The sequence below is a fragment of the Capra hircus genome, chromosome 7 (assembly GCF_001704415.2).
Source record: "Capra hircus breed San Clemente chromosome 7, ASM170441v1, whole genome shotgun sequence".
NCBI classification, from domain to species: domain Eukaryota; kingdom Metazoa; phylum Chordata; class Mammalia; order Artiodactyla; family Bovidae; genus Capra; species Capra hircus.
This window is the reverse complement of record NC_030814.1, coordinates 27,144,929-27,170,943: the sequence shown is the minus strand read 5'-3', so window position 1 is coordinate 27,170,943 and position 26,015 is coordinate 27,144,929. Positions and strand designations below refer to the sequence as shown.

Below are 26,015 nucleotides of genomic sequence, written 5' to 3'. Positions count from 1 at the left end.
TAAGAATAGAGAATATACCTCCTAGAAATTTAATTTATTTTTTATATTCATTTTTGGGCTTCCCTTGTGGCTCAGTGGTAAGAATCTTCCTGCTATATGGGAGACACAGGAGATGTGGGTTCGATTCCTGGGTTGAGAACATCCTCTGGAGGAGGGGATGGCAACCCACTCCAGTATTCTTGCCTGGAGAACCCTCACTGACAGAGGAGCCTGGCAGGCTACAGTCCAGGGGGTCGCAAAGAGGTGGACATGGCCAAAGTGACCAAACACACATATATTCATTTTTAATACTTAATATAAACATTAACTAAATTTTTCATGTAACTGCAAAATTCTATGGAATAAAGGCATTAATTTCATCACAAGAGATCATAGATGTCTGTTAGAAAGTTTGCATTCAATATAGACACTGAAATTAGGGAGGATTTTCATAGGTGGGAGAGGAAGACTCGACACAGCAAACAAAAGCACAGAGACCACGAACTGCAGGATGCATCTGGGGGACCGCGAGTATTCTGGATGCCTACTTAGTGGACTGTGAGAGAGAAACACCAGGAAACAACAGTGGAAAGCTAGTTGGATCTAGGTCTAAGGTCTAAGACTGTAGTGTACATGAGAATCACCTGGAGGGCTTGGTAAAACACAGTTTGTTGTTCCCATCCTCCAAATATCAGAGTCAGTAAGTCTTGGATGGGCCTGGGAGCATGCGTTTCTGATATTCTCAGATGATACCGATACTGCTGGTCCAGCGACCACATTTTGACAGCTGCTACCCTGGATAATCCGGGTCTTTAAAATGTTTAGATGCCAATGAGGGAGAATGGCGGAGAAGGCAACAACACACCACTCCAGTGCTCTTGCCTGGAAAATCCCATGGGCACAGGAGCCTGGTAGGCTGCAGTCCATGGGGTCGCTAAGAGTTGGACACGACTGAGCGACTTCACTTTCACTTTTCGCTTTCATGCATTGGAGAAGGAAATGGCAACCCACTCCAGTGTTCTTGCCTGGAGAATCCCAGGGACGGGGCAGCCTGGTGGGCTGCCGTCTATGGGGTCGCACAGAGTCGGACACGACTGAAGTGAGTTAGCAGTAGCGGTATCAGAGGGAGAATGGATATGTGTATATGGCTGAGTCCCTTTGCTGTGCGCCTGGAACTATCACAGCATTGTTAATTGGCTGTACTCCAATATAAAATTAAAAGTTTTGTACAAATTGAAAAATAAATTTAAACATTTAAAAAGATTAAAATAAAAAAAAACAGTGAATAAAATTATTTTGATGGTGACTAAAGATGACAATCAGCTAAATGAAGGATATATTGGAAAGGGAAGGGTCTGGAGGCTATGAAGCCAGTGAAATATTTTCAGTGTTTCACAAGTGAGGTGGTCAGAGCATGAGCCAGAATTGGGGGTGGGAAGGCTAGGGGGATTCTTTGTTGGTTTTAAGGCTCATGGGACTCATTTAACATCAATGGAGATAATGACCTTACTCTGAATACATTTGAAATTTTCTTAGGGTTGCCAGATTTAACAAATAAAAATATTAGATCAGTGACACTAAAATTTCAGATTTAAAAAAGAAGAGTTTTTAGTACAAATTTGCCCTAAATAAAGGATGTGACATACTAAAAGTTCTTTTTTTTCAATCTGGAATTCAAATTTAAGTGGCTATCCTGTATTTTACCTGGCAATCTTATGAAATAGGATCTTTTGACCTTTTACTGAAAGTACTTTTGTGGCTTTTATTATAGATTTTGATGAATGTCATTCTAATCCTTGTCGCAATGGAGCCACATGTATTGACGGCTTTAATACCTTCAGGTGTCTCTGCCTCCCGAGCTATGTTGGTGCACTTTGTGAGCAAGGTAAGAGCTTTCGCAACATTTGCATGAAGAACAGTATTGATACTTCATTTCAACTGTTAATTCTAGACAGCCCTTTGCCATAATTATTTGGATTTTGTTGTTATTATTGTTGTTGTCAGCAATTTTGACCATACTGTATATTCTTTTCTGCAGAGGAAATTCTCAGATTGCCAAAATACATTAGGTTTCTTAATGAGTTTTTAGCTCACAACATTTGAACAATAATGTTCATTTGATCATTGTTGTTTTGCTGATAGAATGGAATTGCAGACAGGCATGCTGAGCCGATTTTAAGGACATCCATCCACCTAAAGGGACACTGTGGTACATATTCTTCCTGGGGACAGACTAGACCTTAATCACGTATGTGACTTGTACCAAGGATATTGAGTTCAGTGTTAATTGCCTTTATTTTCTCCTATCAGCATTTGAGACTCAGTGGTCTTATTGTTCATAGTTGATCATCTCTGGAGAATGAGTTAATGCAGTTGTGCGAATACGTTCACCTTGACTTGGCAAATACTACAGAAAAGATATTATGAACCAGGTTTCTTTCCTACTGAAGAAAAATCTATTTTTTCTGAATGAAAGGCCTAAATTCATGATGGCTTGAATCGAGTGATCCCTGTAATTTGCATTTTATGGCCAACCTGAGAGTGTATTTTGGGTGGTTAATGGTAACATTTCTGAGCCCATCAATCAGAAACAGATCGCATACTCAGCACACTCGGTTTTGGAACATCGATTTCCTCTCCTTAAAGTCATACAGTGGTTTGGCTTTAATAAAAGTGCTTAATGCCAAACTTCCATTCCACCAGACAAAATGAAAATGAGTGTCTAATAACTCAGACACATTGGTCTGGCCCCACATTCCGCTTTGCAGCATGAATCTGAATGTCAACACAATTAAAGCAAAGCTAAAAGGAGTGTGCATTGAATTGCCAAAGGAAAGGGATGGATGATGTTTGGGCTTTTAGGGTTTTCTTTTCTTTTTCCTTATTGCATAGGATGGGTCTGTTTTAAAATTGTAAAATATAAATATGATAATTGACCAAACAAGATCCTCTTCTTTAAAGAAAACAGTAGGAAAGATGCTAATTGTTGAAGAAAACAAAAGGGTGAGGTGCTTGAGCCTTTTGTATGTGTTAAAATGATTCTGGCTTCACTTAGTTCCAAGTACAAGGAGTGATTCAAAGAATCATTTGTGCCACAAGTGTTTTGAACACGTGCAGTCTTACAGGCACTGTTCTGGGTGCTGGTGATAGAGCTCTGAACAAAACAAAGGCTCTGATCTTCTTAACTCAGCATAATTCTTGGCAGGGAATACAAAGAGATACTATTTGTTGGTTACTTTTTAATTTACCACGTGCTTCAAGGTACAGCATTTCCTTTGGCTGACAGCAATATTTCTGTGGGTTAAGTGGACCAGAAATTGAGGCCCAGGAAGGAAAAGTGATGTGTTCAAGGTCACACAGCTAGTAAATTAGAGAGTGGGAAGAATGAACCTCAGTGGCCTTGGAAAGCCCAGATTTTTTCAACATCTTCACTCTTCTAAAGTAACTCTTAAGGAGAAGCATTTTGTTTATATGTGAAGCTGATAGATTCAGCAGTAACATCCTTGGAAGGGAGTTTGGGAGCAATTACCTTTTACTTCCTTTTAAGAGAATATTAAAAAGAAAAAGTTTTCATTTTTCTTCTCATTTCTGGTATCGCCTTTCAGGTACCTTCTATTTTATCTTACAGCAAGTTTAACTTTCATCCGCATGATTTGCTGAGGAATAGCTACCCCAGTCTGTTTACCAGATGCAGCTGTGCTCCTGTGATTTACTGCCAGGACACTGAAAGATTTTTTTCTCCTCTTTTCAGGTTGCCTAAGAACAAATGTTTTCTTCATTAACAGCAGCATTGTTGTCTAAACAGTTTTCTATCCAAATGTCGGTGATGACTGTGTTGTTGTTTCTTCAGCTGACCTTTTCTGTTCTCTGCTTTAGTAACTTCCCAACTCCCAGCAACTCTGAAAGAGGGGACGCGTTTGGTGGAATGATAACAGATCTTAAAATCTAGAAGGAGGTCTTAGAACCGTGGAAGGCCAGTTCTGTACACACAACTTGCCCCCAAGTCAGGATACATCTTGCCAGCCAGAAGTGCCAGAGTGTTGACAGTTTCTTAAGGCTTGTGGGCTGTATGTTAGTGTTGAAAACGTTACCTATATAGCGTAAGAATAGAGTTTTAGTGAGGTTGTCTAAGAATGACAATTTCAGCCTCTGTGGTCGTGAACAAGTGTTGCTGTAATCTCCCCATCTTCCCCCAACACACACAGGCCAAACTAAATGTGGGACTTTGTAGTATACTCTTTGCAACCCCATGGACTGTAGCCTACCAGGCTCTAAGGAGCTTCTCAGTCCATGGAATTTTCCAGGCAAGAGTACTGGAGTGGGTTGCCATTTCCTTCTCCATAGGAGTCTTAAAGCATAAGAAATATTCCCAAATGTAGACAGATGCCTAAGAAAGCATCATCTGAAAGCATTGCCTTATAATAAATAAGATGTGTATCGCATTATTTTTAGCTAAGATTGAAAAGATGAACTGCTTCTGATAACTCCTTTCATAATTGCATCCTAGAAGGTGCTGTTGACACATAGTCCTTCATTACGTATTTGTTGAATTCACGAATAATAAGAATTAAGTGAATTGATGTGGATATTTGGCTTCTTTAAAAAAATTCACTCTGTTAAGTATTTGCACATCTATTTACAATCATTGGAAGAGTACAGATAAATAATCTGTCCCCATTTGGTTTTAGCAGAAACACTGCCTCTGTTTTCTGTACACATGTGCTAACTGAGAAAGGCACTGGGGCAGTGTCACGGTCATGCCTCTAAATTTTTAGGATCATTTGGTTTTCTGTACACAAGAGGAAAATACTGTCTCTTAGTGATAAAAGACAAAGAAAACCAGGCTAAAACTGTTTAGGTTAATAGAGGATAAGAAAGAGGGTAGAGAATAATTTTTTTGTGATGTGTTATTCAGTAAGTTAGGGATCCTCTAGAATCTTAAACTGTTTCTTCAAATAAATGATAATTTCCAAGGTTAGGGTTGGATGGTATCACCAACTCGATGGACATGAATTTGAGCAAGCCCTGGGAGTTGGTGATGGACAGGGAAGCCTGGCATGCTGCAGTCCCTGGGGTCAGAGTCGGGCATGACTGAGTGACTGAACTGAACTGATGCTATTACAATATCACAGCACTGACTGGCAGTAAGGGTATTTTAACAAATTTCCTGATTCTACCTCCCCCCTAATCCTCCGCAACCCTTTCATATATAAAGATCTGTTTCCTCTACACCTCTCCCACTTCTCCTCTGAAATCTTCCATGTGAACTTCCTGAAAGAAAACCCGCTACATCCAAGTAGCCAAAATAGGCTTCCTTCTTGGGTGCTGAGTGCTACTGTTATAAAACTGCCTATCTGTGTCTTGAGTCCTTTCCTATGAGATTAGTGGTGTCCAAACAACTCTGTAATACAACTCAGAACTTCCAGTGCACATTGTTGAAATCAATTAGTCAGCTGGCTCTAACTAAACAACAGGCCTGATAGACTAAACTGAAATAAGGACTGTTCTCAGAGATAAGCTGCATCTGTTGTATGATTCTGGCTTAATCGCTGAAGCCAGGAAAAAAATTAAGTCTTCATCATGCATGATTTCCCACAATGAGTTATAGCAGGAGGAATAAGTGGAGTAAGAATCAGGAAACAATCTGACTTTCAGCTTGGCCCCCAAGTCAGACATATAAAATGAGTGTTTATATCATCTCATAGAGTTTTGTTATCTTCATCAATCAGTAAAATTTAGGGGAGGGGCATCTGATCATTAGGTAACGTGGAGTCTTCATAGTGTCCCCAGTTTCATAAACTTGGCCATTTTGTTCATTTTTACATGTAACTGGTTCAATATCTTTGTGAGATTATTTCTATTGATCATCATTTAATGCATATTTTAATCTCACCTGTGAGTGGGCTTGGAGAAGGCAATGGCAACCCACTCCAGTGTTCTTGCCAGAGAGTCCCAGGGATGGCGGAGCCTGGTGGGCTGCCATCTATGGGGTCGCACAGAGTCGGACACGACTGAAGTGCCTTAGCAGCAGCAGTGCGTGGGCTAGTCTGAGAAGGTTGCCAGTGAGAGAGCAGTGCTATGTGCAAGACTACTTTCTTTTGATATACTTAAAAACTGGCAATCTAGAAAATATAGCTGAAGTTTACTGCCAGTGTAAAATTTAAACATATTTGACAAATGTTTTCATCTCACCAGGATACGGGTTATAGTGTGCTTGTTTCAAAAGAGAAGTATATGTATATATTAATACACATGCACATATCTACATATGTGCATATGGCTTGATGGAATGAGGGGTACTAAGTTAAAGTCACTCTTGATAAACTTTAAATCCTGATGCTTTTGCACTTATCTATATTCCCTCTCCTTTTGGGAAAAAGGCTCACAGTTGTTAGTTATATCCCAGAAGCTGCCAACTGATGAAGAGTTTTCTTCTCTTAGTAAATCTACATGCAAGAACCTGTGACCATGCAGCTCTCTCTCTGGGAAGTGGGGAAGGACTATTTCCAGAGCCTTTGAAGTTGTTATGCAAATAGAGCATTCATAATCCTTTTAGCAAGAATTCTTATCTTATCATTTGACTGATTTCTCTTCAGAAAAGTTTGGTAAGAAATTATTAGCCCCAGTTGCTTCACAAGTGAATCAGTAGACTCTGCAGCCTACTGAGGTTTTGATTGGCCCCTTTTCCAGTTTTTCTCCTGCTGATACTGGCTTTCATCAAGGAAAGTGCAGTTCAATACTGCCTTTCCAGTCCTAAGATGTATTGTCACTCACTTGGCAGGAATCACGTGGGCTCTCTTTATCATGATTTCTTTGTCACTGTAACCAAAATTGGTGAATCCCTTGCTTCAGGGACATTGCATTGATGTGGTTTGGGATTTCTATGAACGTTTGGATGAGTGAACCAAGTTTGAATGATATAGGTGAGTTTAATAAGCCCATCCTTGTTTCTTCCCAGACACGGAGACGTGTGACTACGGCTGGCACAAATTTCAAGGGCAGTGCTACAAGTACTTTGCCCATCGACGGACGTGGGATGCAGCTGAACGGGAATGCCGTCTGCAGGGCGCCCATCTCACCAGCATTCTGTCTCACGAGGAACAAATGTTTGTGAATCGTATGTACCCAATATACATGGGTTTTCATTCAATCTTAACACCTTCTTAGTTTTTCCTGCATCTAACTGAAACAAGTAGCGGTCTCAGTTGTGACTCAACTTATTAAATCCCTCATCTGTAAAATGCTTAATATCATCTCTCCTATGTAAGTCCCCTATTTTGAGAAACATTCAACTGAAACATAGGCAGACATTTCTTGATTTGCCACCAGAAACAGTTGAAATAGCATGCTATAGGTGGAATCATATGAAATCGCTATTTAATCATTTTTTAACTTACAGAAATGACCACCTCTTAAGTTTCCAATCTAATTCTTCCCATACTTTTTGGTCTTTGAATATGTACACATGTTGTCTAAAGTTAAAGAGAAAATTGCTTTCAATTATTTTTATCCCACTAGTTAAAATTAAATTATAATAGCACCCTAATGTTATTCTCTGAGCATAATTGGCTTATGGATGCTGAAAGCTAATGAAACTTATTGCCAGAGCTGTTTAATAACTTCCTAGACTATGGCAAAGAGGAGGGCAGCTAGCTTTTATGTAGAAAATACATAGAAATTTTTTGCTCATGAAGCATTGTTTGATGATCTATTTAATATGTTCTCAAGATGCCTGTTATCTTTTAGAAGTTTGATTGTTAATTTGCAATCTGGGTAGAGGTTCATTTAACTCTTTTCATGGTGTCTTTGCCTGTGACTCATTTCATGGTGAAAGTCATTATTTTTGAGGAAGTTTTGCAGAACTGTCCAGTCTAGGTGCTCACCATTAAAAATGCTTTGAGAAGAAACATGTGGCTTCGGAAATGAGTCTAGTATGGGTGAGATCTGTCACATTTTATTGGTTCACTGAACTTTTGCCAACTGCACAGCTTAATAAAAAAAAAAGTGGAAAGTTTCTATCGTGAGTAAAGATGGAAAAAACTACTTAATTGTAGTAAACTGCTAGGGAAATAATTGTCCATGTCTGATATTTTAATGTTTCACGATATTTGCAAATTAGCTTTTTAGTTTAAAACACGTTGGGCAGAAGAACAAAAGATAGTTAGACCATGAAAGATTTTTATGAGCAACTAAACAGAAATTCAGCCAGGAGAGGATTCATGATTCAGTCCAAAAATAACTTTCTTTGATACATTTCATCCATAAGTGGGGAAGGGAATAAAAAGGTCTGTGTTGTTCTCCTTCTTAGGTGTGGGCCATGATTATCAGTGGATAGGTCTCAATGACAAGATGTTTGAGCATGACTTCCGCTGGACTGATGGCAGCACGCTGGTAAGTTGGTGATTAAAATGCTGCCAATTCTAGAACTTGGTACTGTGGGTTGCTGGCATTTTACTGAGACACATTAGGCTGCAGACCAGTTAAACATCTTGCTCAGTGATGTTTTCATCTAATCAATGTAATATTTCATCTACTTGGTGAAGTAGACAGGGGTTAAAATAGTTCGTTCCCTGAGAACAGATCCAGCTACTAATATTGCAGTCAGGGTGGCTCTCTTAAAAGAGGAGCATATTGGATTTCCATTGAACAGGTAAACTGCACGATCAGCAGAATTGCCTCAGGTCTGTCTTTCAGATGGTTATCTTTGTTTTTACAGCTTCAAAGCAAAAAGGGAAATAATAAATGTGACAGAAAACATCCTTTTAAAAAAAAACAAAACCTTTTCTTCTTACATAATTGCACTGGAAATCTGCTATTGTAAGGCATGGCTCATTTTTATCTGAGCAAAAAATGCTCACTTTTTTTACATCTTAGAAAGGATTGTTGAATTATGATCTTATAAATTTCTTTCTATTCAAACTCTGCTGACTAATTATATGGTCTCTTAGATTTTTCCACCTCTTAAAGAAAGAAGTGATTTGATAATACTGCCCACATCCTTGAGTAGGCTTTAGTAAGTTTCTTCAGTCAGGATGGGTGAAGCTGATTTGAGTCGCTGCTAGTAAATGCATGAGTCTAATTCCTAAGAACTGGTTCAAGTGCAACTAGCTACAGCGGTTGTTCTGGGCTCTGGCTGTTCATTAAAATCACCTGGGGAGCGTAATTAAAAAAAAAACACTGGTGTCTAGGCTTCGGCTCAAATTCATTAAAGCAAAACCTCTGGCAGCTATATTTTCTAAGGGTTCCCTGGGTGATTCTAAAATGCAGACAAAGATTTGGGATCTACTAGGCTAGACAGTTAAGTGTAAATTCAATTCTAACTTAGATAAACAAGAGGAAAACCTGAAAATAATTTTTAAACACTTTTTGTGCATGCTTAAGTTTCATTCATTACTGCCACTCATCTGGATTTAATGAGTTTGGCAAAATGTGAAGTTCATTCTAGAACAGATGCCAAACTAATTATTGTTTTCAGAAGTTCTGCTCTGCCTGTTCAGGAAAACTTCTCTGTGCTCTCCTGGACATGCCCCTTAGTTCATCTCTGTGTCCATCATTGTACTCAGCATTTTGTACGCGTCTATTCTCCACATAACCTGTAAGAAGGGCATTAGGTTTATTTTAATAGGAAAATGAAGGTCAGTTAGGATAAACTTTTGCCCACAGTCACAATGCTATTAAGGGGAGAAGCCATAGGCTTTCTCCTAGCTGGTACCTCTTTGACTTTAAAAAAGGTATCCCTTATCACATTTTGTCTTTGCTGCTGCTGCTGCTGCTGCTAAGTCGCTTCAGTCATGTCCGACTCTGTGCGACCCCATAGACGGCAGCCCACCAGGCTCCCCTGTCCCTGGGATTCTCCAGGCAAGAACGCTGGAGTGGGTTGCCATTTCCTTCCCCAATGCATGAAAGTGAAAAGTGAAAGTGAAGTCGCTCAGTCGTGTCCGACCCTCAGTGACCCCATGGACTGCAGCCTTCCAGGCTCCTCCATCCATGGGATTTTCCAGGCGAGAGTACTGGAGTGGGGTGCCACTAGGAACCCTAAAATACCCTGGCTTGCACTGTCTCTGTCATCACACCTTATATTTAGTCAACATTGTTTGCCGTTTGTGTCAATAAGTAAGTTCTTTGGTAAAAGGCAGAAAAAGTACAGAAAGTAGTTTGTCCATAAAATATATTCTCAGTAAGGTACAGGATTTCAGCCCTTGTATCAAGAGTCTTAGGCTTCCCTGGTGGCTCAGACAGTAACAAATCTGCCTGCAATATGGGAGACCCAGGTTCAGTCCCTGCGTTGGAAATATCCCTTGGAGAAGTGAATGGATACCCACTCCAGTGTTCTTGCCTAGAGAATTCCAAGGACAGAGAGCCTGGTGGACTACAGTCCATGAGGTTGAAGAGAGTCCGACATGACTGAGTGACTAACACTTTGACTTTTCACTTCATCAAAAGTCTCATTTTCTTCTACTTGTCCTGGGTGGATGGTATTAATGTATCTGCAGTTGTTACCTCTGTCTGTTTTCATTTTGCTGAAATGAGTAATAATTGCAGGCCGATAATTTTGTTCAGATTATTAGTGGTTCATGTAGATGAGTTCTTATATATAAATTTTAGTTTAAGATAGACAGTATTGTTTTTATTAATGTAAGCGAACATAAAAAATAAAGATTTTTCATGTATATTACAGATAATTAAAACTTTTTATAATTTTGTTGAAGTTTATTATGTAATATAGGCATTTTAGTAAGTTTTCCCTTGTTGAATGTAGGCTTCATTCCTGTGGGATAAATTGGGTCTAGGCCACCCACTATGAAGTCTCCCCCTTATAAATAGCCCAGTAAAAGTGCAGGTTCTTGTGAGCTCTATTACAGAAGCTGGAATGCCAGGCACTCAGGTGACCATTTCTGGTGGGTATTTACCTGTACTCTGCGGACCTGGACCATGACTTATCTCTAAGTGTGCGTGTTAGTTGGCTACCTCTATGCTTCTGCCCTGAGCTAGGATAGATGCATCTCGCCAGGTCGAGTACTTGTAAAGTCTGTCGTTTGAAACATACTGATCTGATGGCAAGGTCCCTGACTATCTCCAGCCTGTCATTGGTCCTATAGACTGGATTTGTATATCCTCATTGTCTGTACTTTTCCATGTTACTAAATGTTTTTTCTGGTCTCTCCATGAGCAACTTAGCTCTTCAAAGACGTGGTTCTCTTGCTTGCATTTTCTTTCTGAAGGTGTGTAGAATAAGGCTCTATACTCCCTCTGAGTTTGGTTAGTGAGCTTGAGTATCGGCTTATAGCTGGCAGATTAAGTGAGGTCTGAAAAATGTCTTAGGGAATTTATCTTGCCTGTCAGGTGCCATTCAGATATGCTTGATTCATCAGATGTCATTACTCCACTCTTCTGAAGCAAGCCAGCTGAATTCAATGTTTTTTTATCTGTGTCCATTAAGTTTTAATGGACTGTACTGTGAAACATGTGTGAAAAAATAACTTACCATTTCCATAGTTTTTACTGGTCCTAAACTTGGTAAATAAGTGAGCATTGCACTTTTTCAAAGGAGAAATAATGATCTTCGTCTGATATTTTCTGGGTTTCCCGGTGGCTCAGCTGGTAAAGAGTCCTCCTGCAATGCAGGAGACCTGGGTTCGATCCCTGGGTTGGAAAGATCCCTTGGAGAAGGGAATGGTACCCACTCCAGTATTCTGGCCTGGAGAATTCCATGGACTGTAAGGTACATGGGGTCGCAAAGAGTCGGATAAGACTGAGCAAATTTCACTCACTCTGATATTTTCAGATGAAGGTAACGTGACCTAAAATAGATAACTATACCAAATAAACAAGAAACTTTCCCTCAATTAATTCACATTTTCTAATGCAAACCCAAGGGTTTTGGAGAGAGCACCAAATAAATGGGGCTTAATTTGAAGAAGGCAGCAAATGAATGACATAAACAAGGTGAAGTTTATCAAAGAAATGCCGCAAGTAAATCTAGGAAAAACTCTGACAGACCCCTGGTTTCTTCTTAATTCACTCTTTGTGTAAAACAAAAGTGTGCTAAGGAGTATCCTCAACTTTGAACATTTTGGAACAGAAGAGGCCATCTGCCCAACAGTCTGTCTCCCTCCTATTCGACTGATCTCTGGCCCACTTTCTGCTTTTCTAACCACCCTTGCCTCCATCCTTCCTTTCCGAGGCAGCCTAGGTGTTTCTTAAATTCGTTTGTAATTCTTTCTGCAGCCACCATCCCCTTAACAGGTTCCATGTGTGCTCAGGCCTTGGAATAAAATAGCTCTCCTTTGTTTCGCTGTTTACTCCAAGTGTCCTGCTTTTGAAAATATCCCTAATAGTAAACTCTTCCTTGGGAAAAGCAGTATCTGCTTACACTTGGGAATGGTGTTAACTTGACTGTGTGCAATTTCAAGGACTTTGTTTATATTTTAGAGTGATTTCTCCCCTCTCCCCCCACCCCCATTTTTTGTTTGAAAGGTTTATTAGAGCTTATCCTTCTTGGGAGGTAGAGCAGTATTAAAATAAAAAGAACCTTTGATATTTACCGTATATTATCATTTGTCATTCAGTCTTACAGTTAAAACAAACAAGTTGATACTAGGTCTCAATTTCAATCATTTCTTTTCTTGAAATCATTAAACTCTGCTTCCAAAAATCTTGCAGTGTATCGCATTTAATGTGATTATGCTTTATAGCTGGAATAATTCGATTTATACGCTTACACTAAATTAATAATGTTATTTGGCCAAGTTATTTACTTTGCCCTTATTCTTCAGATTCTGATGGATTCATTCCACATTATTGGTTTATATAATAGGATGTTGCCACAATGCCAAATTCTTGCCTTTGCTGAATCTTTAAAATATTTTTTGTTATTTATTTGGAGTATTTATCCAATAAATTTCACAAAATTGAACTCATGAACAGTATTTGTTCTAGCTTAACTTTTCTGATTTCTATGAAGGCTATTTTCTCTTGACACATTTCAGTTTTTATTTTGTCACTTGCTTTCCTACTAAGCAGTCACATTTCAGTTTGTCCTTTGGTTTTCTACTCACCAGTCATTCTTTAACTTGACTATTGATTTCTCACAGCAAAATGCCTCAAGTGCTTGTTAGAAAGCCTGACAAATAACTTCCATAATGAATTACTTTCCTTGTCACCCAAGTAATGTCTTCAAAGACACTAAGTTAAACCATCCAAGTTAAATACACATTAAAGCTGGCGAACTTAAATAAACATTGCTTATCTAGCTTCTATACTATTAGCTGACTTTTAAGTTTTTTCTTTAACCTATTGTTAAATGAATGACTAGTCTGAAGTGTTTTTCTCCCAGATCTTGTTTTCCACTGCTTATGACCTTCCCCTTCCCTTGCTCTGAACTATTGTTACACCCTTTAAAATTCTGCAAATGTCTTCCTCTTGCCTTCAGGATAAAATTCTGTAATTATTTGTGAGGCGTATCACGCCCACTTTCTCCATCTGCCACTTCCTAAGCTGTTTTATCTCAAAATACCCGGTTCCAGGAGTAAGCCATGACATCTCACTCCTGCAGGTCTTTGCATTCATGTGCCCTCATTCTCAAAATGTTCTCACCTCTTGCCCTAAATTCACTTGATAAATGCTTGAATATCTCGCTTAGCCAAGAGTCGCCTTCTTCCAGGAAACCTTCCTAGCTGGATGTGACTAAGGACTCCTCCTCTATGTTGCAGAAACCTTTGTGCACTCTTCCCATCCTACCATTGAAACCTGTAGTGTTAATTTCCTGACACTGAGCTTTCTGGGGCGGAGATTAACTTTCATCCCTATTTTCTTGGCACCTAGCAGAGTGGTTGACAAAATCAGATATTTGAATGATAATCAGTATCCATACATTGCTCAACCAAGTCACTGTGTTTTCTTTTGAATCCTGAAAAGACTCATTAAGTCTTTTGGCTGAATCTCCCTATGACAATTCTTGTTTATCTAAATTGTTTTATTAAAAGTTGTATCAGTATGAAAAACATTAAACCATAAAATAGGTGGTATTTCAAACATGACGAAAAGAAAAAGAAACTGTTTCTGTGAATCAGAAGTATGTCGCTGAGCATAATGCATCTTACAAAAGTTATTAACTCAAAGGAAAACAGATGTTCCTCCTGGAAATGATGACAGTTTTGTCCATGGTTGTCCCAAGAATACATATAAGCGTTGGGAAGAAGAAATGGAAAGCAAACTTTTCAAAAGTTTGAGTTCTATCAGGGCCGATTTTCCATGAAGTTTTGGGAAACTGACAATTACTCAGACTTTTAAAAACCGTATTATCCAAACCCAAAATGTAGTGAAACAAGCAAAAGGAATCTCACTCCTGAATGTTTTCAGCTTGTTTCATTTCTTATGGGTTGCTTCCCTAAGGATGACGTGGTTGCTGAGTTGGGCAGGGCTTCCTTTATCCATCCGCTATCTGAGTCCATCCTTTCAAGCACAGAGGGAACCAGACCTCAGGGAGCACTATGGAGTCACTGATGTTTCTCCCCCTACATACATCCTGGCAAAATCATTTCATGACTTGCTTTTCAACTACAGATTATAGTGTGTCCATGGGCAGCAAAGTTAGGAAGATGTTGGAAACTGTTAGGTGCCTTCGTCACACCATATTTTTATAACACAACTCCCCAGTTTAAAATCAACCCGTGGCCCTCAGAGACTTAAAGCTTTCAGGCTCTTACCCCCTCCTCTCTCTAACCCCCCAGGAATAAAACTCTCAGAGAATTCTCATAGAATTCTCCCGAGGTCTGTATTGCTTCTTTCCGTCTTCTTTTTAGTCAGTTCCTGCAGCCGCTCAGAACTCCCCCCTCACCACTGGGACTCAGATGCTTCAGTGGATCAGATGCGATTACTTCAAAGGAAAATGTCACCTTCGATGTCCAGAGGTTGAGGATTGAATAGAACTGACAATCCAGTTCCCTTTAAAAAAAAATGTTGAGGAGCTTTGGGAAAGTTTGATTTGTAAGGGAAAAACCCCTGGCTTTATACTTAAACATTAAAAAGAGCACTTTCTGCAACTCTTTTATGCTTTTCCCCGTCATCTCTATTTTGTCAGCCCTCAGTGTCTCTCTGTGAAGACCGCTAGCTTGTCAGCTTCCTAGGAAGTAGGCACAGCCTCCTTCTCACTCTCCAGTGTCGTGTTTGGAGACAACAGACTTCCTTTTCTCTGCACTTGTCTGGCTTTAGTCAGAAAGTTCTCAAACAAGGTAGTAATTCACAAATCTATAGATGTCTTATTTTCTAGCTCTAGCTAATTAATCTTGTGCCTTTATGTTATGAGATACATTATGAAATACTTATTGATATCCTTTTTGTGCTTAAAAAAATGCTACGGGAATAATATTCTGGAAGAGATCTGAATTTTGCATTTTTTTTTTTTTTTTTTAAAACATGGTCGAGCATTGGCAAACTGGCCCTCCTAGAATTTGGAATGCTCACTTGCCCTCCTGGTCATGATGCAGAGTTGATGCAAAAAAAAAAAAAGCCAAATTGGATTTGACTTTAAATCTAGAGTCCCCTTTTCTTCTTTCATGAATAAACACCTCAGTCTGTCATGCAAAGTATGGTGAGAAAAAAAAAAACAAAACACAGCTTTTAAAAAGGTAGAAACAATAAAGAAATAGCCTTTAATCCAGGAAGAGACACTTAAAAGGGACAGAGAAAAAGAGTAACAAATTGCAGGCCATAAACCATTATTTTTTTTTCTGCAGGAATGTACCGTTATTACCCTTTTATAAACACAAAGGTTCGTATCCTCCTCCCCCTCCCAGATGTCTTGGACATTGAAAAGAGAATCAAGAGAATTAACTAACTGTGTCTTCCAAGTTTGTTTGCAAGTTTGTAGGTTTGAAGGGACTGAGAATGATTTGGCAGAAAACAGTGATGCAAAACACAACCCCCAAGCCAAAACTTTCAGTTTTACTTTTTCTACCTGAAAATCTTAGACTTCCTGCCAAGTGTTTGCAGATGGATGTGTGTTGGCTGTGCTGTGGTTTCAGCTCCAAGTCAATTGCCACTTCCCTGTGAGCAAGTCACCCTGCATATCAACATTAATTTAATTATGTTAAATCTCACAGGCTTCATCACATTATCCTAAAAGCCAAGGAAAATGTATGTTGTTTCCTCTTCCTTTCACACATTGCCCATGAGTAGAAGAATTTTCAGTTTCTTGTCCAAAAGACCACTGAACTCTTAGTGAAAATTTTTACTTGTGTTGCAGTTCAGTTTGATTTGAAACCAAGAATTGATTCTTCTGATTCTACACGTGAGATAGATCGAGCAATATTGTAGTTGTAGAAAACAAAACACTCATCTCCTCCTTTCCCTTCCTTGAGTACAGCTGGTTTGTTACAGGCAAACAGCTGGAAGAACCATATTTAACCTCCACCAGATCACTTCATAGTTGACACAATTCCCCTTAAAAAAAGAAGAATCGATCAATGCAGTAGTTCCTTCTCCCAGAGGCTTTTCCAACAGTGCTCTGTGAAACTTGAAAATCACACACGGTTATTTAAATTTAATTGCTAATTAGTTTAAGGCAATGCATAACCAAGGAAAAGGCCAAGAAAATGTTGAATGGATTTGGCAGTTTCACGTTGCATTTGGATCGTTAGCACTTCCTGAGTGAAGACCTGTACAAACAAACTTGGGGCGAAGGAACCCACTGGCATCATTCATGGTGGGGATTAAACGCAAGTGGCTTGTGGGGCTGTGCCTGGGGCCCCATCTCCCAAGTGCTCTCACAGTGGGAGGAACTCACATCCTTTGGAAACTGCTGTTGATAATTACTACTTTGTAGGGCAGTGAGCTCACGCTATTACACAAGATTAGCGCTGTGCTCCAAAGCTGGCAGATCATCTCTCCCGCACAGAGACTTGCCAGCTAGGAAAATAGTGGGCATATTGCCACTTTAACAACTATCAGGAGACCCCAGGTTAGTTTTTTTTTTCCCTTCGACATATTCATGTTTGCAGGATCCGAATCCAGGCTGCCAGCCTAGGGCAGGGACACCAAAACAAACGTCTCTTTCTCCTTTAAAACAAAGCTGCTCTTTTCCTTTGGGTAGTTGGACTAAAAGACAACAGCAAAACCATAACCTCCTTTAAAACATAAATAAACAAGGACCGAGACCAGAGTAACCTGAAGCAAGTACCAGGATCAGAAGAGGGTATATCTCTACCTCAAAGTGAGGTCATGTGCCCCGACAATTTAAATAAAACAAAATTAAATACAACCGCCCCCCTTCCCCCTATGCTGCAGACTGCAAACAAATGCCTATTGTGACCAGAGCCATCTAGGGGAGAAAGGCATTTTAAAGTTACCAAATGTTTTGATTTCTCTAATAAGTAGTCCTCCTAAGCTCCTGGCAGATAACCATTTGACCTGTGTTCTGAAAGGTGGAGAGTTGGGGGCGGAGGAAAACCCAGAGTGGTTTATCTGAGTCCTTCATTTAGTGCAAAGGTGGTTTCTTATCAGCATATGTTTCAAAAGGGTAAGCAATCCTCTAGGGTGGGTGTTTTCTCTTTGGAGTTTGCTTTTATCCTTGTATCCTTGGGTGGTTATCTGCTTACCCCTGGCATCCTGGCATCATCTGCATTTGGCCATGGGAAGAGCAGCAGTGGCCCTACCGGTTCCAGGTGATAAAAGGAGTGTGGACACAGAGAAGTCAGCTTTTAGTACAAGGGTCATGTTTTTATAACTAATCTACATAAGTTTTTAGTTAAAAACAAACTAAATCACACGAAGACGTTAACTTGTGTGCATATTGTTCAATAGCTAAGTCGTATCCCTGCTCCATGGACTACAGCAGGCCAAGCTTCCCTGTCCTTCACTATCTCTTGGAGCCTACTCAAGCCCATGTCCACTGTGCTGGTGGTGCCATCCCACCATCTCATCCTCTGTCTCCCTTTTCTCCTCTTGCCCTTATTCTTTCCCAGCACATGGTCTTTTCCAGTGGGTCGGCTTTTCACATCAGGTGGCCACAGTATTAGAGCTTCAGCATCATTCCCTCCAATGAATATTCAGGACTGATTTCCTTTAGGATTGACTGGTTTGATCTTGCAGTCCAAGGGACTCTCAAGAGTCTTCTCCAGCACTACATCGAAAGCATCAGTTCTTCAGTGTTCAGCATTCTTCATGGTCCAACTCTCACGTCCATACGTGACTGCTGGAAAAACCATAGCTTTGACTATCCAGACCTTTGTTGACAAAGTGATGTCTCTGATCTTTAATACTCTGTGTAGGTTTGTCATAGCTTTTCTTCCAAGGGGCAAATTGTCTTTTAATTTTGTGGCTATAGTCATGGTCTGCAGTGATTTTGGAGCCCAAGAAAATAAAATCTGTCACCATTTCTACTTTTTCTTCATCTGTTTCCCATGAAGTGATGGAACCAGATGCCATGATCTTAGTTTTTTGAATACTGAGTTTTAAGCCAACCTTTTCACTCTCCTCTATAGGTGCTTATTTTTGATCTGCCCTGTCCTAAGGATTTTAGGTGGCTATTATAGCTTTGGCTTGTTTCTGATGCAGTTTCACCATTGATGTAAGTCATCTGATAATTTTAAAAGGCCAAATAGTAAAAATAAACTATTGTAGTTGAATGTTTTTGTCAAGTAGAAAGTTTAGATTATAGCTACATTGGCCTGTAGCCAAATAGAATGTAATGGGATTGGTACTTACTGTTTAGTTGAGGTCTATTTTTTAGAAAAGTGTTCTCTTACTTTTCCTCACAAAACTGAAAGGACATAACACAGATAATTTTAATCTTTTTTTCCCCCATTGTTTTGGGGGGGATTCTACATTGTTTTAACTGTGACTTAGTTGGTAATTCAAAATATAATGATGGATGGATATCACCACCTAGTGGCCAGATAGTATTTTGCATTTCAAAACTTCATATTTCCAGAACTGCACTTAGGTTCCTGCAGGAGTAATATTCTCTGTGAGTTAAGTCCCTATAGCTTTAGGTTTTAAAATTCTAGTATGAATTGCATTATATTGTGAACTTGAAAGTTACATGTGATATGAGATGATTTTTCAAATACAATTGAAGCTAACACATGAAGTCACATGCTTAGTGAAATCCTAGCAACTGAGGCAAATATTAGGACCAGTCTTTCCCGTATCTTCACTTTATACACAGTAATAACAGCGGAAAGTTTTCCTTGGCTGGTTCCCTTGGCGTGTGAACCTAGAGGATATTTTTGGTTTTCTTATGAAAAGTTTTTTACAGTGAATTAAATCAGCAGTGTTTGGGGAAAGGGAGACTAGGTAGAAAGTAGAGACTGGATTGTTCATGGGGAAAAAAAAAAACCCACTCCAAATTATAACTTGAAGCCTTAATAAATTCTCCCAACAATTACAATAATATATTATATCATAGAATGACTTTACTGGACAAATGTCAAGAGTGGTTTTTATCAATGGAATGTATGTGATTAATTGTTTAAACATACTTGGCAAAAGCCAAAGTAGTTCTAAAACACAAAGCTATTAAGATAATCTAAATTCCAGTGAATTTTAAAGAAAAAAAGATTCAGTCTAACTCAATCGAAGCTGAAAAACTGTAGATAAATATGTGTGTAGGTTAAGGTCAGTGACAGAGGAGGCCCTTGGCAGACGCAGATTCAAGATTTGCAGTTCAGATATACATGAGAGATTTTGGGCTCAAAATAGCTGCAGATGGTGACTGCAGCCATGAAATTAAAAGACGCTTACTCCTTGGAAGAAAAGTAATGAACAACCTAGGCAGCATATTAAAAAGCAGAGACATTACTTTGCCAACAAAGGCCTGTCTAGTCAAAGCTATGGTTTTCCAGTAGTCATGTATGGATGTGAAAGATTATAAAGAAAGCTGAGTGCCAAAGAATTGATGCTTTTGAATTGTGGTGTTGGAGAAGATTCTTGAGAGTCCCTTGGACATCAAGGAGATCCAACCAGTCCATCCTAAAGGAGATTAGTCCTGACTGTTCATTAAAAGGACTGATGCTGAAGCTGAAACTCCAATACTTTGGCCACCTAATGTGAAGAACTGGCTCATTTGAAAATACCGTGATGCTGGGAAAGATTGAAGGCGAGAGGAGAAAGGGACGACAGAGGATGAGATGGTTGGCTGGCATCAGTGACTCAGTGGGCATGAGTTTGAGTAAACTCTGGGAGTCGGTGATGAACAGGGAGGCCTGGCATGCTGCAGTTCATGGGGTTGCAAAGAGTAGGGCGTGACTGAGTGACTGAACTGAACTGATGATACGAGAGAACCTCAAGATCCATGACATGAAACAGTTCGTACTTTTTGCTCAAGCACAAATTCAAACTCTACCCAGGGACTAGTGTGTAAAGATTGTTTAGTTAGCTAACAAGTTTGTCCAAAGGACAGCTCTGTTTCCCATCTCAAGGAGTCTGCTGCTGTTGATTCTGCTAGTCATTTTAACCATTTTGGAATTTCTCGATCATCTTTATAGTGGGAACCTATCCACTGCACAGGTCTGCGTGAACAGGGGCACTCCCAAAGGTCTAGCCTAGATATTGCCTTCCCTGAGGCCAAGAAATACTGTATTTGTAGGGGTGAATGTGTGTGTGTGTGTGTGTGTGTGTGTGTGTGTGAGAGAGAGAGAGAGAGAGAGAGAGAGAGAGAGAGAGATGGTAGTAAATGTCAAATTTGTGTCACAGAGAGATGAACTTTAATTTCATTTAGTGTGTGAAAAAATTTTTTTTATTTCATTAGAGAAGAAAAGAAACCAAGAGATTCTAAACAGAGTGTCTGATCCTTTAGCAGAACTAATTTGTTTCCATCGATTGTTCTTTGTGGTATTTGACCAAATTAAAAAATCATAAAATCTCAATGAAAAGAATTTGAAATGGGTCAAATATTATGGAGAAGGGCTAGTTATCAACCAAGTTTTGATAAGGTCCATTGCTTTGAGAATGTCTTAGCTTTAAGGTGCGGATAAAAGGGATTTAAAAACAAAGCTCTTTCATGTTCCAGGAATTCTTTCTCTACTAGAGGTTGAAGCATGACCTTGTTATCTTCAGGGTTTTGATTTTTGAATTGGCATTAGCCTTTAAAGACAAAAGATTTCCTAGACAAAGTCTTCTCTAGTGGCTCAGACAGTAAAGAATCTGCCTGCAGGGCAGGAGATCTGGGTTCAGTCCTTGGGTTGGGAAGATCCACTAGAGAGGGAAATGGCAACCCACTCCAGTATTCTTGCCTGGAGAATTCCATGGACAGAAGAGCCTGGTGGGCTAAAAGCAAAGACTGTTTTGGAATGTTGCATGTGAGGATGAGAGTAAGTCATTCCACAGTTCAAGAACCTTCCTTGATCCAGCCTTTTCTTTTCACCATCCAGCTGGTTGCCTATTTCCTCATAAATTGATCTGTTTATATACGTATCATATAAAGGACCAGCTGGGACGTGCCTATCACAGAAGTAACTGACTAATACTGGATGCTATGTTTCCTTTCTTGAACGGAAAGCAGTGCTCAAAGCTGAACCGAGCTAACTCCTTCTGTAAAGCAAAGCAAAATACCTGATTTATTTCTAAACCTTGTCTATTAATGAAATAATGCTTTTTGAAAAATTGAAGTATAGTGGATACACAACGTTGTGTTAGTTTCAGGTATATAGCAAAGTAATTCAGTTATATGTATGTGTGTGTGTATTCTTTTCCATTATCGATTCTTATAAGATATTTAATGTGGTTTCCTGTGCTATATACAGTAGGTCTTTCTTGCTGTTTATCTATTTTAGTTATAGTAGTGTATATCTTTTAATCCTAAAGTCCTAATTTATTTCTCTCTACCTTTTCCCTTGAGTAGCCATGAGTTTCCCTTCTGTGTTTGTGAGTCTATGAAATCATGCTTTTTAACCTTAGAAAAAAGACAGTGATCTATCTTTACTTAAGGAAAAAGTCAATTACTTACATTACAGTTTTATCCTCAGTTTATTTTGTTCATGCTCGTGATGCTAGTTATCTGCTGAGATTTCAGGGCCATTGATCATGGTGGTGTGTATTTTAAAGATAAAAGTCGGCTGGTATCTTTGAATGACAGTTCCGACTGCAAGACACTATACAATCAGAGTCACCTTGAAAGGATGTAAACCCTGACTGAGTTTAGTAGGTTGCTGATAACTTTCAAAAGCAGAGACTCTACCCCCATCCCAAAACACAATACATACATTTTCCCTTCCAGTATGTTGAGTGAATCAAGATGGAAACTTTCAAAGAGCTGGGGAGGAAAGAATAACTCTTCAGCCACTCTGCTTGAGAGAACTAAGTCAAGTTCATCTTAGATCCGTGGAACTGAATTCACTCTCCAAGGGTGGAGAATGTTTGCAGGCAGGGGAGTTCCATGTGCTCCAGGAGACCTGCAGGGTAATTCTCTGCTTTTAGGTTCATTTAAGACAGGAATAAAATTTTGACAGTAAGATACAGATTATTTGGAAACAAATAATCTAAGCATTTGTAAAATTTGATAGATTGTGGTGAATAACTTCAATCAATATTAGGATTGATTCAGAACGAATTCTCTGATTGTGGAGACAATTTTCATTTGAGAGGATGGTATGTAACGCTTGGATTTGGGCCAGGATTTTTAGAATCATTTTATGTTTTTGGCAGCTAACTTGCTTGAATCTGATTGAGGGGAAAAGAAAGAGAAAACAGTAACTGAAAAGTTAATCAATTAAATTTAATTGAAATGGTTGTCTTTGGGGGCACATTTTCTTTTTGTACAGATGTGTAGAGGTGATCATTTAATTGGGACTCTAAAGTAACTTCTTCATACAGTATAGAGCATTAAGCAGTTCATACAAAGTTTAAATAATTATCTGTTATAAAATGCAAGTCTATTACAGAACATGTAGAAAAGTTTGCATCTGATCTGGTTTTCCATCAACTGTGTGACTTTTATGTCATAATTTCCTCTGCCATCAGAAGAGAACAAAAATGCAAAGTAATGTAAGGGTTTCTTTTCAGACACGATATTGATCTAATTCTGGTCTCTAGGGGAACAAACAAGAGTTCAAGGTTTAGAATGGTGAACATGAGTCTCTGAGACAGAAACGGGCTGAGGTCTGGTCAGCATTTATTTCTGTTAGCGATGTTAAGATGAATTCTCCCCAAACCATGCTGATGTTTTGGGATAATTCTTAGTTTGTCCATCCAGTCCTAGAAAAGGGTCCATCTGGGCTGGATCACCCAGGATGTTGGCTTATAATCCTAGTGAGGAAAAGATAATCCAGATGAAAGTAGAGAATTTTTCTCTGCTTGATCCAAGAGTCTACACTTCTGTATGTATGAGACACGGTCTATATGAACAAGGCTCGGTTACATTCTTATAACTCAGAACTGATTTCCTCACATTTAGCTTTAGTGAAAAAAAAAATACATTATTAAACCTAAAATCAATGCTTTATTTTTCCTACTCTTTCTCCCTACAAATGATATTAAATAAGGCTATAAAGAATTCAGAAGGATACAAAGAAAGTTGTTCAGAAAACTGGAGTTTCCTTTGCTAAGTCCGTTTGGCAGTAACATGAAGCAAAATCAAAGCATCCAAGCCAAAATAAATGTGCATAATGGAGCAATCAGATATGAGGTAATAGTGTGACATGCCTGTGGCTATCAGACATTCTTGTAAAAACCACAGACTTAAAATTTGGTCCTGCACCATTAAGCCACAGTTCTGCCAAGCAACAACACAGAACATGGGTTTTAAATCACTGTCGTGAGCCAAATGCAATTCCCACCCAAAACAATTAAATCTTTTACCAGAGGTCTGAGTCTGGGCAGCTTAAGGCCTGAGAATTACTTTGGTGGCATGGAATCAGAATCTCATTTCAGTGTGAAAATGAGATGGTTATTGTTCAGATCAGGAGGAAATGTCAGCTGCAAAATGCATGGCAGTTAAGGGACTTGGATGACTTGAAATGGTATTTGTTGAGGTTAGATTAAAAAAGGGGTAGCTGAGAAATCGGTAAGTTCTTTCTGATCACTGCATAGATCATTTTATACTGTTCACTTTTACTAATTACAGAAGTAATTCATGCTCACTCAAGGCAAGTTGTCAAACCTGTAAGAATATGTAGAATAAAATATTACCTTAATCTCATATCACTGGGTATAAACTTTATATATGACATTTGATCACATTTTTTTTTGATCCTTTATATGCACACATACACACAGCTACATCTGAGAGTATGTGCAAAATTTAGATCATTGTACATTTTTAGTACTTTGATTTTTAACTTACTTCTTTTATTATCTTCCATCTTTTGTATAGTCCTCAATAACAAGATATTTAATGCTTATATAATATCCCATTTGTCTGGCTGTACCCGAGATTTATTGAATATATGTTTGCTCTATATATTTTTCCCACTTACTACCAGTGTAAGTAATATTTTAGATAAAGTGTTCACACCTCTGGTTATTTTTTAGGATAGCTCTTTAAAAGTAGAATTACGAGGTCCAATGGTGAGAACTTTTTAAGACTCTTGATGTATATTGCCAACTGTTTCACAACGGTTATTTAACTCTGCTGACTTTGTGATTGTCTTGCTTACAGTTTACTGGGGGCAAACAACATCTTCAATCAGGGGCCAGGCATAGCTCCTGAGGATACAGGAGTAAACAAAAGAAACCCAAATTCCTGTCCTTAATGAGCTTACACTCTGCTAAGGAGAAGAAAATACAATAAGTAAATAAGATTCATAGGATGTTAGACGGTAATCAGTGTTATGAGGAAAAATAAAGCAAAGAAGGGAGATGAACAGTATGGGAGGGACAAGGAGAGGGGAGCATTGCACAGTATACACATGGGGTCGGGGTGCTGGGAAGTTTTCACTGGTTTCCTGGAAGAGGTTAAGAAAGTAAACTAGAAAATATTGAGCTCCAAGTTAAGTATATGAGGAACTCTGGAATCTTTCACCATAAAAGTATTAAATGTAGATCTTTATTAGTTTTAGGTGATTCTTATTCTTTTACTTATTAATTTTTAATTTTATCCTGCTTTAATTCATCTATTAAAGACAGTTTAGTTATACAGCAGCAGGACGAATGTGACATTTCTATCTGCAATGTTGCTCCATTTCCTTTTCCATTATCTATTAAAGGAGGATAGCTTAAAAAAAAAAAAAAAAGACAGGCTTGGTGGGCAGAGGGTAAGAGATAATAAGGAAAGGAAAATAAAGAATTAATTCAAAACCCAGGTCAGATCAAATGTCAGCTCCTTGTTGCAGGAAAACCTGGCAGGCAGAGTGGCTTGGTGTCTATGGTCCTCCAAGCATCTTTCCAAGGGTCACCTAGTGGGTAACTCAGTGCTACCCTCCAGGCTAAGAGAATGCATTTAAATCCATGTAATTTCTGGATTTCCACAAGAGCAGTAAAAACATCCTTAATTCTGTGCTATGGGGGAAAAAAATCTTTACTAACCTCCCCTTAATTCTTTGCAGTTGTATCACTTTTCAGAGACTCTTCTTTACATAGCAGAGGTCTCTTGTCTCCTACCTTAATTTTCACATGATTGAGGTGTATTTCAAAGCAAAGTTAAGCAAACAGATTGAAGGAAAAGTAGAAGATCTCTTAATTTTCTACCTTTCAAACTTAAGGTCTTCATCTCACAAGTTATTTTTCAAAGATCTAGGTTGTTTCACTATATTTTAAAGTTTTAAAAACCACATTTTTTTTTTATTTCTGAGGAGAAAGGAAAATTAGAACCATTTTCTAGTAAATTTACTATACGTTTTCTTAAAACATAAAAATAGCCATAGTACTTTTGGAAATAACTAGCAGGACCACCTCTTGGCATGCTCTGAATTAGGAACAATTGCCTTCAGTCATATTCAGTTCTTTTTTCTCTTTTTTCAGATAGAATCTAATTCATTGTTGCAACCACAGACTTATTTTTCCCCCTTTTTGAAAATTTTTATTGGAGTATAGTTGATTTACAATGTTGTTAGTTTCTGCTGTACAGCGAAGTGAATCCGTTCTATATATATATATACACA

The 26,015-nt window shown here is 38.8% G+C and overlaps 1 protein-coding gene across 3 annotated transcripts in view; it reads left to right on the top strand.

Moving 5' to 3' along the window:
• The window catches only part of VCAN (versican), a 120,048-nt gene that overhangs the window by 82,558 nt on the left and 11,475 nt on the right, over positions 1–26,015 (top strand). For all 3 annotated transcript variants that reach the window (XM_005683395.3, XM_018050052.1, XM_018050053.1), the window contains 3 exons: positions 1,751–1,864; positions 6,938–7,096; positions 8,288–8,370. In XM_005683395.3, the coding sequence (XP_005683452.2) occupies positions 1,751–1,864; positions 6,938–7,096; positions 8,288–8,370 (356 nt within the window). The remainder of the gene's footprint in view (positions 1–1,750; positions 1,865–6,937; positions 7,097–8,287; positions 8,371–26,015) is intronic.